The sequence below is a fragment of the Zootoca vivipara genome, chromosome Z2 (assembly GCF_965207765.1).
Source record: "Zootoca vivipara chromosome Z2, rZooViv2.hap1.1, whole genome shotgun sequence".
Lineage (NCBI taxonomy): Eukaryota > Metazoa > Chordata > Lepidosauria > Squamata > Lacertidae > Zootoca > Zootoca vivipara.
Genome location: NC_142585.1, coordinates 22389288 through 22402171, shown reverse-complemented (window position 1 = coordinate 22402171; position 12884 = coordinate 22389288). Strand labels below are relative to the sequence as shown.

At 42.7% G+C, this 12884-nt stretch overlaps 1 protein-coding gene across 1 annotated transcript; it reads left to right on the top strand.

Moving 5' to 3' along the window:
* The first annotated feature begins 5048 nt into the window (after positions 1 to 5048).
* LOC118093952 (DNA excision repair protein ERCC-6-like) lies at positions 5049 to 12370 on the top strand. Its single transcript, XM_035133819.3, has 2 exons — positions 5049 to 5279; positions 8507 to 12370. Exons 1-2 carry the CDS (start codon positions 5227 to 5229, stop codon positions 12027 to 12029), a joined length of 3576 nt encoding a protein of 1191 aa, XP_034989710.2. The 5' UTR covers positions 5049 to 5226; the 3' UTR covers positions 12030 to 12370.
* Positions 12371 to 12884: the final 514 nt, after the last annotated feature.

Sequence of the window (12884 nt, the reverse complement as noted above, 5' to 3'; positions counted from 1 at the left end):
TGAGCTCCTCAGCGGCTGCAACGAGTGAGCGGTGGCGGTGGCAGCGCCCGCAGCTGAAGCCTTCAGCTATGGGCACTGCTGCCGCCGCCGCTCACTCGCTGCCGCCACCGCCGCTGAGGAGCTCACAGCCTGCCCTCCATAGGCGGGAGGAGCGCAGGCCAAAAGCAGAGCTCAGCGCCCTCCCGCCTATGGAGGGGCCGCTGTGAGCTCCGAAGCGGCTACAGCTGTTCAGTTTCTGTTAATTGGTTCTCATGGGAAACTTACAGATTCTGGCTTCACACAATTAACTCAAGGCAGTGTCAATTTACTCTTGGCAGAAAGCCAAGGTCTGCCTGGCCTGGAAACTACTCTCTCTGATTGGTTAACGACCAGCACTGAACTCTGTTATCTAGGAATGCTAGCACAGTTGGTTTTTGTTAGGTGTTAGGAGTAGAAGTGCTGTGTATATGGTGAGAGAGAATGACAGAGAGGATTTATTTTGCTTTGCTTTGTATGCAGAAACTCTGCTGCTTTTATTTTCTTTTAATAAATCCTGTAAATAGTTATTCTGCGTCTAGCCGACTAGTCATTTTCACCTCAACTAGCTTCTGCGCTGTGCAGGAAAACTCTGCTACGTTTGGGCTAAAGCCACTAGAGCTATGCCTGACACTTCAAAATTCTAAGAACAGCAAGTGAAGCCTTCAGCTATGGAGCTCACAGCATCCCCTTCATAGGCGGGAGGGCGCTGAGCTCTGCTTTTGGCTTGCGCTCCTCCCGCCTATGGAGGGGACGCAGCGGCGTTGTGTGTGGGCCACATAGCTGGCAAGTACCCCGTTTTCCCCAGGAAACCCCCGTTTTTACTTACCTTTTCCTGGTGGTCCCCCGTATCACTTCATCTCCCGTTTTTCTCTGATATTTTCTCCTGCCGGTGGCCATTTTTTTTATTTCCTATTTGCCCTTCTATGAGCACCAAAAATGGCCGCCGCTGGCTTCAAAAGTCACAGCTACGCATGTCCGGAAGTGCATAGACGCGACTTCTGGTGTCGGCGGCGACCATTTTTTTGTGCCCATAGATGGGCGGAGCGACACCGGAAGTTGCGTCGACGCACTTCCGGACATGCGTACAAGGTGGGCCATGACGCATGTGTCATGACGAGTGACGCATGCGCCGGGGTGCCAGAAGCTGATTTTGCCTAGGACGCAAAAAGCCCTAGCACCGGCCCTGCGCGTACCCCTGCACCCCCACAGAAAAAGGCACTGGGCATAAGACTCTTAATCTCAGGGTCGTAGGTTCGAGCTTCACATTGGGCAAAAAAATCCAACATTACATGACGTTGGGGCAGATGACCCCTTGTCCCTTCCAACCCTACTATTCTATGATTCTATGTCTTTAAAAACATTTAAAACAGGAATATTAAAAAAAATAAACCAACCTACAAACCCACCATTCACAACTTTCAGGTTCAGGACTGCCAGCTTGGCCCCACAACCATGGGCGCCTGGGGCTGTGGGTGCTGTCGTAGGAGGGAAGGAAACCAGGGACAGAGAGGAGAATAAAACTATATATTTCCTGTGTCCTAACGCTCAAATCACCAAACCTCCGCTTTTCCTCTCCTGCCATTGAAAAAAGCCTTTCAATTCTGAAAATGTGTGAATGAGTCTTAAGCCGTATCTTATGAATGAAATCCCTTTCCGTTCCTTGCTCTGCAAGCAGCCAACCTTAGCTCTGTTTGCACACTCCATTACATTTTTACGATAGGCAGGAGGAGCGTGAGCGCGCGCCGTGGGAGGGCGGCGGTGGCGTGGGGGTTTTGCGGGGCAGGCTGCAATTGCCTAGTTCGCCTAAATGGACGCACCAGCCCTGGGTACGCATACCCCTAAACATTTTGTGAATCTTTGTACTTTTGTCCATTTTCTGTATTCTCCCCTCCTCCAGTTTGAACTATAAAATGGAGGTTTTCTTTTAAAAAAATAAATAAATATTTTTTATTAAATTTTGTCGAGCATATAAGGAAAAACATACCAAATTAACAATATAACACAACAGAACAAAACATATAAAATACAAAACATATAAGATACAAAACAATAAACAACAATAATAAAACACATATCAACTTATCACATCTTTTAAATCATTGTCTCTTTTACTTCCCCAAGTCCCCTCTGTCTGATTTTCATTTTAAAATCATCTGTAACAGTTTCTAACTCATTACTTTTAATTTTCATCATCATATTTTCTTTAATTCATCTTAATCTCAATCTTTTATTTAAAACTCACTTTCTACTTTATAGTCTTTCCCTCCCCCCCCAATGCCTTAACTTCAATATTTCCCTAGATATTCAGTCTTTTATTATTCAAAAATGATTCCCTAAATACACTTTGAATTTTTTCCAATCTTCCTCCATTCTCTCATCCGCTTGGTCTTGGAGTCTTCCTGTCAATTCTGCAAGTTCCGTAAAGTCCAACATTTTCATTTGCAATTCTTGTAATGAGGGCAATTCTTCTTTCTTCCAGTATTTCGCAATTAATATCCTCGCAGCTGTGGTGGCATACATGAACAAATTGACATCTTTTTTTTTTAGTTCTTCCCCAACTATACCAAGTAAAAAGGCCTCTGGTTTTTTCAGAAATGTGTTTTTAAATATCTTTTTCATTTCGTTATAAATCATTTCCCAGAAGCCTTTTATCCTGGGACATGTCCACCACATATGGTAGAATGTGCCTATTTCCTCTTTACATTTCCAGCACTTGTTGTCGCCCTTATGGTACATTTTTGCTAATTTAACCGGTGTCAAATACCATCTATACATCATTTTCATTAAATTCTCCTTCAACGCAGTGCATGCCGTGAATTTCAATCCCTTCTTCCACAACTTTTCCCAATCTGATATCATAACATTATGACCCAAGTCTTTAGCCCATTCAATCATAACCAATTTTGTTTGTTCATCCTTCAAATGCCACTCTAATAATAAATTGTACATTCTGGACAAATTCTTGCTATTAGCCTCTATTAATTCTGTTTCCAGTTTAGATTTCTCTGTCTGAAATCCAACTTTTTTATCTATTTTGAATGCCTCATTTATCTGTACATACTGAAACCAATCACTTAATTTATCCTTCAATTGTTCATATGGCTTTAACTTGAATTGATTTCCCAATGGAAAAATGGAGGTTTTCTTCCTGTGGCACCCCTGACCATCATTCAAGGCATCCCAGGGTGCCACGGCATACTGGTTGAAAACCTGGACTAGATGATCCTTGGGGTCCCTTCCAACTCTATGATTCAATGATCCCTTCAGAACTTTAAATAGCTAAAACTGAGTCGTTTTACAGACAAAACATGATCTGCACACAGGAAAGTAAGGGGTGTGTGAGCATTTTTCCTACCAGAGGCAGTTCCTTGTCAAGCTTAGCTTTGGTCAGCCTGGCTGTATTAGGATTGCAATGGAAGGGCACTTTCGACTTTAGACTTGCAAAAAGCAACTCTAAAGCTGACTACAAAATTATCATTTCCTAGAATGAGTAATCAAACAAAAATAAAATAAAATTGAAGGGAATCTTGTTGGAACTTACTTGGGAGTAAATTTACACTGCTTGAAAGGGTTTGCACATAAGTTACCAAGAAGAGGATTGGGTGGCAAAAAGCCTCAAAGGGAGGGGGGAGCTTTTAAAAGGAAACCAGAGGGTCTTGGCTGATCTTATGGAAATGCATAATGATCTTGTGTCCAAATAAATCCAATTCAAAACCTGACCTCAGATAAATAAACATGGAAGGTTGACTTTTGACAAACAATTTGCTTTTACTAGAAAGGGATGCTCTTTTTGACTTTGGTCATGCAGTCATAGTTCTTCCTAGGATTCCTTTGTATTAAAATGATATATTGACTACTTTTTATGCCCTTTATGAGGTGTGTGTGTATGTGTTTGTATGTTTGTATGTTTGTATGTACGCAAACACACATCCGGGATGTGGGATGCCAAACTGGGTCTTTGTCCTGGGCAACAGAAAACCTAGGAAAGCACGTTTGGCAAATCCTCACCTTGATCAGTTTCCGCCCGGAAACCCATGTCCCCAATTTGGAAGGATGTGTGAATCCAGAATCGGCTTCCACAGTCACTTAAGGACACACTATTACGACCATATGGAAGACAATCTTATTTGACTACAAGTGATAGCCAAATAAAAAGATGACCTATTGGGTAACAGGACAATTCTGAGCATAGATGCCAACTCCCTGTGGCCCTGGGCACCCACATAATTCCTCACAAAGAGGCCGGGCACCCACAAATTTTTGTGCCAGGGCCATGCACGCTGCATGGCACCCACAGCCCCAGGCACCCATGGTTGTGGGGCCAAATTGGCACTCCTGATTCTGAGTAAACAGGGGCTTCTGGATTGTCTCTATTTTCATATATGGTTAGGATTGAATCAATGAATAGAACAGTATCTTGGAGATCGCAAAGTGCGAATGTTGAAGCTCGAAAGTGGCAGTACATTGTTCTTTTCATCCCCATTTTATCCTTACAACAACCCTGTGAGGTAGGCTAGGCTGAGAGACTGTGGCAGGCCCAAGGTAACCTTTTGAGTTTCATGGCTCAGCAGGGATTTGAATCCTGGCCTCCAACATTCTAATGGCTACAGGACACTGTGACACAGGATTCTTTAATTGCCTGTAGGGTGGTTTTTAAACGGCTAAAAAGTTGCAGTCTTTTATCCTGTGAATCTAATGCTGTCGATGAAACTTTATTCTGAATTCATGAGTAGTACTGCGGTTCAACTGTAAAGTACTGTGCAGGCCTACTCAGAAGTAAGTCTCATTAAAGCCTAAATCATATTTTTCACGCGAAATATGATCTGAATTAGGAAGAGCATCAATGCTCCTCTTTTCTTGTCCAGTCACAGCTCCCGCCCCCAAATCATACATTTCTTCAAGTTTTTCTATGGTCCCTTAATGGCGGCGCGGGAGCAGCCAGAGTAAAACGAAACCAGGAACCGAACCCCCACACATCTGAATTGTGGCTCTACGTTTTTATCTCGGTGGTGCAAATGAAAGAGAACGCCTCCTTTGAACTTACAGCCTCTACGTTCGGAACGAGCTGATAGGCTTAAAACTTTGTGCCTCATTTGCATTCCGCTCAGTGATAGGCTGGGAAGGTTAAGGGAGTAGACGCTACGGCAAGCCGCGTAGTTTCGAAATCTCACGGCCAGTCATTTCTGTGTTTGTTTCTGCTGCGGAAGTATGGCTGAGGCGTTGGGCACTGATAATCCTGAGCGGGATGACCAGTACCGGAGGTAAAGCGAAAAGGATTTGGAACGGGAGGGTGATTCTGCATTTAAGGTTTACTTCTGAGCTAAGATTCCAGAGCGTTTCTCTTTCCCCGGATAAGAAATGTGATAACGCCGTTTCTCCTGCGCAAGTGGAAGTCAAGACGGTACAATCCTAGCACCTGCCCGGGGGACTCAGTTGGTTTTACTGCCTTGTACACCTGTGTATGGTTACGTTGTGGAGCTGTGATATTCGAAATATTTAATAACAGTTATTTCAATGATTACTAGCTCACATTTCAGGGTGCACAAGTTCCCTTGGCAGGTTGCAGGAGATCTAAAAATTGCAATGTTAAATTTCCAGGATGTAAAACAGCAGCAAAAACAATAAATAGCGTTAAAATAACAGCAGGCCAGAAAGTTATTCAAAATAACAATAGTAAAATGTAGGTAGCCCAGTTGGCTTATTTTTATCTGGGAGAGGGGGAGGGGGGACCTAGTACAGAATAGCTTTATTTCCGCCACTCAGAATGTCCTAAAACAGGCACCCCCAAACTTTGGCCCTCCATATGTTTTGGACTACAATTCCCATCATCCCTGACGACTGGTCCTGTTAGCTAGGGATCATGGGAGTTGTAGGCCAAAACATCTGGAGGTCCGCAGTTTGGGGATACCTGTCCTAAAATATAGCACACAAGCTTTTGGAGTTACACATTATATACAGTGGTACCTCGGTTTATGAACACAATTGGTTCCGGAAGTCTGTTCATAAACTGAAGCGTTCATAAACTGAAGCGAGCTTTCCCATTGAAAATAATGGAAAATGAATTAATCCGTTCCAGACAGTCCGCGGAGTACTTAAACTGAAGCGTTCATAAACTGAAGCGAACTTTCCCATTGAAAGTAATGGAAAGTGGATTAATCCGTTCCAGACGGGTCCACGGAGTACTTAAACTGAAGCGTTCATAAACTGAAGCATGGGTGTAATTGGTTCCGGAAGTCTGTTCATAAACTGAAGCATTCATAAACTGAAACGAACTTTCCCATTGAAAGTAATGGAAAGTGAATTAATCCGTTCCAGATGGGTCCGCGGCGTTCATAAACCGAAAATTCATAAACCGAGGTGTTCATAAACCGAGGTTCCACTGTACCTAATTCCCCCCCCCATTTTTTGTTGAGTTACTATTGCATTTTATGTGTTACATGAAAGACAGTGTTTGCTGCCCCTAGTGGCGGGATATGTATATTGCCTAGTTTGAATATTGAAAGGTAACACTAAAGAGAGTGAAGGAGTGGGAAGGGAGGGGAAACTACAGTTCTCAGGACTCCCTGGGGGAAGCCATGTGCTTTAAATATGTGGTGTGCCTCTGCCCTAACACTAGTGTGTCCACTCAGAAGTATATATCAGTGAATTCAATGGTATGTACTTACTCTCACAGGACTGCAGCCTTAATCAGGTTAGGTTCTTCTAGGTGTAAAAAATATTTCAAGATGCATGGAAAGCTGCTGAGGCAAAGAAGCAACATTCCTCTATATTTCGAAAATATAAAATCTCCAACTTTGCAAATATAAGGGTTACTGTGTTGGTGTTTTTACTTCTGCTCACTTTAAGTTCCCGTTTGTTCCTTTGCATCTGTACCTGCCCCACAACCTTGTGTTCAGATTAGGGTCCATATTGGGCCTAACTGGAACCAGAGGTTGGGCCAGAGGTTTCCCATTGCTGATGAAATTTCAATGGCATGGTCAATCCTGTGATTTGGCCTTTGTAAAGAGAGAGGGGGGGAGAGAGAGGGAGAGAGAGAGAGAGACTTTTGGTGGTGTCACAGACCTTATCTGTTCTATAGATTTAAGCACTATCATACCAGCTTAAACAGCCATGGCTTCCCCTAGAGACTCCTGAGGGTGCTGAGTCTCCTGATTCACTTCACAGAGTTGTTAGTTAGAAGACCCCTATTTTCCTCATAGAGCTACATGGGTTCCCTGGGAAGAGGGATTGCTATGAGGAAAATAGGGATCTTCTAACAACTCTCAACACCCTTAACAAACTACAGTTCCCAGGATTCTTTAGGGGAAGCCATGAGTATTTAAAGTGGTTTGTTAGAGCTTTAAATGCATAGTGCAGGTGGGGTCTTGTGGGACTCCACTGACACTACCCAAAATGCTGTGTCCTTGGGCAGATGAGGCCTAATTCTCTCTGGAGAAACTTACCAAAACTTCACTTCTAATTTTTTCCAATGCAATCCTATTTAGTCTACTCAAAAGCAAGTCCCATTGAGTTGAAGTGATCTTTGGGTGTTAGCCGGAATAATGCAGTTGGAAACAGTGTCTGGGCAGAAATCGCAGAAATGTCCAGGAAAATCCAGACGTTTGGGGATCTATGTCAGAAGTCTAGATTTTGGTGAATTTCCTTAAAAATAGCTAAAAAACTGCAATATTTTTGTTGTTGAGATTTTACAAAACAAGCTCAACAACTTTGACAGAAGAAAAAGCTCAACAACTTTTGTGTCCAGATTTTCACGTTTTGAAATATGGCAACCCTAGTGTTGAACATCTTTTTATTCCACAAAGGTTTTTAATAATTTATATTTATTTCTTTAGAAACTGCTTAATCAAGCAAATCTTTAAGCAGTGTGCATGAAACAAGTATAAGTAATACACAAATGAATTCAGCAAATATTTTTAGACTGATATGTGTCTGGACAGGATTTATGAATTAAAAAGGTTTTAGCAGATGTCTAATATCAGATAGCAAGGCTGTGTCTGTCTAGCACTGATTGGGAAGGAAAGCATACATGCTGCCATGCTGAAAGATAAACTCCTAGCCAATGCAGAATGAACATTATATGGCCCTTATAGAAGTGCAAGTTCTGCAGATCAAAGTGCTTGAGGTAGAACACATGGAGCAAGTACCGGTAAATGCTACAAGTAAGCCGGTCCTAAATTTTTATATAATTTCTAATGCTGTGAGTGAGTGGTCTCTGAATTTTTAGAGCTATTGTGTTTATCTCTTTTTGATATTTGATTCATTTTTACTATTAAATTTGTGATTTTTGTAACTCACTATATACTCGCTTTATATATATACTGTGTGTGTGTGTGTGTGTGTGTGTGTGTGTAATAAACAATAAATGACAGCTGTTTTGTAGGCATGTTATATTGTGTGAATCAAATGCATGGATGCTACTGTCCTTACTGAGACGCTTGAGTTGATTTTTGCAGGGTATTTCTGACTCTTCAAACTTTATATTTTGCAGATTTGTCTCCCAAGCAAAGCAGGAAGCAAAAAATGGCAATCTGGAGGAATCTCTCTGCCTTCTGAGGCAGGCACACCAAATCAATCCCTGTGAAAAGCTGACAAGAAAAATGAAAAAAGTTGAGGAAGCATTAGCTTCATTAGCCCTGGATCAGGAAGATGATGTCTTTGTGGACGTTTGTCAGAGTGGACTAATGTTGTTTGGAGAAATACATGACAAGCTATTTGACCACCAGAGAGAAGGGGTTGCCTTCTTATACAGTTTATACCGCGATGGAAGGAAAGGTGGTATCCTTGCAGATGACATGGGTTTGGGGAAAACCATTCAGGTCATTGCTTTCCTCTCAGGCATGTTTGATGAAGAACTCATTCGGACTGTGCTGTTAATTATGCCACCTAGCCTTTTGAGCAACTGGCTTGAAGAGTTTGCCAAGTGGGCTCCTGGGCTGCGAGTGAGTGTCTTTCATGGGCCCAACAAGCATGAATGTGAGAAAAATCTAAAGAGGATCCAGAAGAGGAGTGGTGTCTTGCTCACGACTTATCAAATGGTCCTCAGCAATTGGCAGCAGTTATCAAGCTTTGATGGGAAGAAGTTCGTCTGGGACTATGTCATCCTTGATGAAGCTCATAAAATTAAAACACCATCTGCCAAAACGACAAAATCTGTGCATGCTATCTCTTCCGAAAACCGCATCCTGCTCACAGGGACCCCAGTCCAAAACAACCTAAAAGAACTCTGGGCTCTTTTTGACTTTGCTTGTCAGGGAACGCTTCTAGGCACGATGAAAACCTTCGGGGCGGAATATGAAAAACCAATCACAAGAGCCAGGACAAAGAATGCAACCCAGGAAGAAAAAGCACTGGGACTTAAGATGTCTGAAAACCTGATGTCCATCATCAAGCCGTATTTCCTAAGACGGAGTAAAGATGAACTACAGAACCAAGTTAAGCCTGAACTTAAAACCAGTCTCCCAGAATATCAGAGCAAGGCTGTTGCTTCTGAAATGCCGTCACTGCCCAGAAAGAATGACTTCATTGTGTGGGTATACTTATCACCCATACAAAAAGAAATATATAGGGACTTTCTGTCTTTGGATCATATCCAAAAGTTGTTAATGACCACAAGGTCCCCACTAGCTGAACTGACTGTCTTGAAGAAACTCTGTGATCACCCTAGGCTGTTGTCAGCACAAGCATGTAGCAAACTTGGTCTGGAAGCTCTCAATTATAATATGGTGGATGGTGATGGAAATGATGGGCTTTCCAGCATGAAGAGAAACCTTGGGCACATTTTGGATGAGACTCTGATGGCGGAATCAGGAAAGTTGTGCTTCCTCGTGGCCCTGCTGGAAAGATTGCAGGAGGAAGGGCACAGAACACTGGTGTTCTCTCATTCAAGAAAAATGCTGGATATTATAGAGCGCATCTTAACTCACAGGTGCTTTAAGATAATGCGCATTGATGGAACAGTAAGCCATTTGGAGGAGCGAAAAAGGAGAATTAGTGTCTTTCAGAAGAGCAAAGAATACTCTGTGTTTCTGCTTACTACCCAAGTCGGTGGGGTTGGTCTAACCTTAACAGCAGCTACGAGGGTGGTGATTTTTGATCCTAGCTGGAATCCAGCTACAGATGCTCAAGCCGTAGACAGGGTTTACAGGATAGGGCAGAAGGACAATGTTGTAATCTACCGGCTAATTAGCTGTGGGACAGTGGAGGAAAAAATCTACAGAAGGCAAGTATTCAAAGACTCATTAATCCGGCAAAGCATGGGAGATAGGAAAGACCCATACAGATATTTCACTATGCAAGAACTAAGGGAGTTGTTCACACTGGGAGATACTGAGAGCTCAGAAACCCAGCTCCAGCTTCAATCTTTGCATGCAAGCCAAAGAAAAACAGATAACCAGCTGGACCAGCACATTGCATATCTCCATTCACTAGAGATATTTGGCATATCAGACCATGACTTAATGTACACACACGAAGCGGTTCATGGAGATGAAGTTGAGGATGAAGAAGTTCACAGGGACATTGAACACAGGGTACAGAAAGCCCAAGAGCTGGTACAGCTGGAATCCCAGCTAAAGGACCAACTGATGAGAAACCTCCGAAACACGACTGAAGGGGCATCACTTAAAGAAATGGAATTGTCCACCCAGCCAAAGAAAAAGCCATCAAAGCCTTCTCCGAATTATGCTATTGTCCCACCTGTAATTGATGAACCTACAAGCAGTGAGAACATCAGTCTTGTAGGCGACAGTGATGATGACATTGTCAGTGTGAGTTCTAAGATGACAGAGCTACTTATTGAGGAGGATGAACAAGTGCTTCAGAACATAACTAATATGGATATCTCTGCATCCATGAACGAAGAATGCAAACCAGCCAGTCAACAAGAAGGAACTCCTATATCTTCTTTTACTCAAGCTCATTCATTATCTTACAAGGAGAACTGTAGCCCTGCATGTCAGGTGGTTTCCCATGACCCACCTGCTGAGGCAAATGGCAAGTTTAACGATGCCCAAGTGGCCCCACTGCAGCAGTCATTTCACTACGTGCCTGATGATGATCATCTACAAACTACTCAAGCTCACTTGTCTTACCAGGTAAACTGCAGTTTTGAACTTCAAACAGTCTGCCACGACCCACCTGTTGAGGCAAATGGCATGCTTATTGATGCCCAAGGGGTCCCATTGCAGCAGTCATCAGAGTATGTATCTAACCATGTCAAGGAACAAGGCGAAACTGACATGTCTCTCAATGTTCCTACAAGTCCACATGGAGAGGCAGGTGAAGTTGCTGAGCCAGGTGCCTCAGAAGCACCTCAACTGCAGACCAGTAAAATGTCAGACCTCAGTTTTACGCAGAAATCTGGAATGAGTGTAATAATGACGAATGAGGCTCTATCTGATTCTCCCCAATATGATTTCAGACTTGTCTTAGAAGATTCCGAGGATCAGTTGCAAGATATCTCAGGAGTGGAAATGTCATTGAAGGATACAGAGAACACCAGATTTCAACTGAATAGCCACTGCAGCTCTTGGGCTCACTCTCAGCTTCAGGAAAATTGGGACAACAGAAGTTTCCAAGCCAGCAAAAGTATAATGGGATCTATGGTTATTGGTGGCTCTGATGATGTGTTGATGAACAACAGTGAGCTTTCTTGTCAGCATAAAAATATGCCCGTTAAAATAATCATTTCAGATAGTGAAGAGGATGACAGTTGTTTTATAACTGCTTGGGATGATACTGGTAGTAAGCACAGACAAGGATCTCCCACAAACAAACAACATGATATTATGTCAACACCAAAATCTAAATTGTCCACAACCAGCCTTTGTTTCTCTCCTAGGATAATAGTTAGTGGAAGAAGATCAACCGCTTCTCGAAAATCCCTTGCTAGTATCCTATTGGATCAGGTGGAGGACATTGCAGAGACCATTGAACCCACCAGTTATATGTCTTGTGAAGATTCTTTTAAGCTTTACCTTGAAGCAGAAAAAACTCTGGACAATTGTGATTAGGAGTTGGAGTGGCTGGAAAAGGAGCCGTCCAGTGAAATGATAGAGTCTGAGAGCAAAGTTAGAATTTTGCTAAAGCAATTTCTAGAGTTCTTATACTGTTACACTCACCCCTTTTATGGTACCCTTTTATTGATTCCTTCCAGAGCAGATTTGCATCCAATCACAGCAGTGGAAAGATGAACCTGCACCTTGAGAGAAATTGCTTCTGACATTGATCTGTAACATTTAAGGCCCAGCTTCTTTCACTTGGGGTGTGTGTATGCCCCCCTCTCTCTTTATTTTTTATTTTTGGTAAGAACTAGCTGTTAAGATTTTCAAATAAACCTGGTTTAACTTTGTAATCCTATTGTGTTAGCTGCTCTCTTTCTTTCTCTCTTTTACCGCATTTTAGTTAATGCCATCTATTTCCTTGTTCCCACAGAAGGCAAGGAGTCCTTTCTTTCCAAGTAGATATAGGGATCCTGTGCTCCCCAAGACGTTGCTGGATCACAGCTCATAGTCCCTGGCATCACTTGGGCATAACTGGTTGGGGCTGATGAGAGGGTTAAAAGTTCCTGCCTCTGCTTCAGAGGCTTAGTTCTCACCAAAATGTCCAAGCCTATATTTGGACTGTTCCTATGTTCACAGTTGGAGGATCACCAAACCAAATGCTCCTCATACTAAAAGTTCCCTGAAGAAAGAAAACTGGTGTGATAAAGGGGGAAGGTAAACTAGAGCTCAGCTGCATTACATGTAGCAGATAAATAAGTGGGAAGGGCAGCAAACAAATTCTTGCATGGCTTTGGAGTTCAGGTAGAATAGAGCCTGATGTTTTTAATGAATGAATGGGCCCACTAGCTCAGCTTGCTTCTTTTT

Bases quoted from the DNA above. Each gene is read 5' to 3' on its own strand.
- LOC118093952 (XM_035133819.3), top strand. From the start codon at position 5,227: ATGGCTGAGGCGTTGGGCACTGATAATCCTGAGCGGGATGACCAGTAC. The intron at 5,280-8,506 runs GTAAAGCGAAAA...TATATTTTGCAG, and splicing joins CGGGATGACCAGTACCGGAG to ATTTGTCTCCCAAGCAAAGC.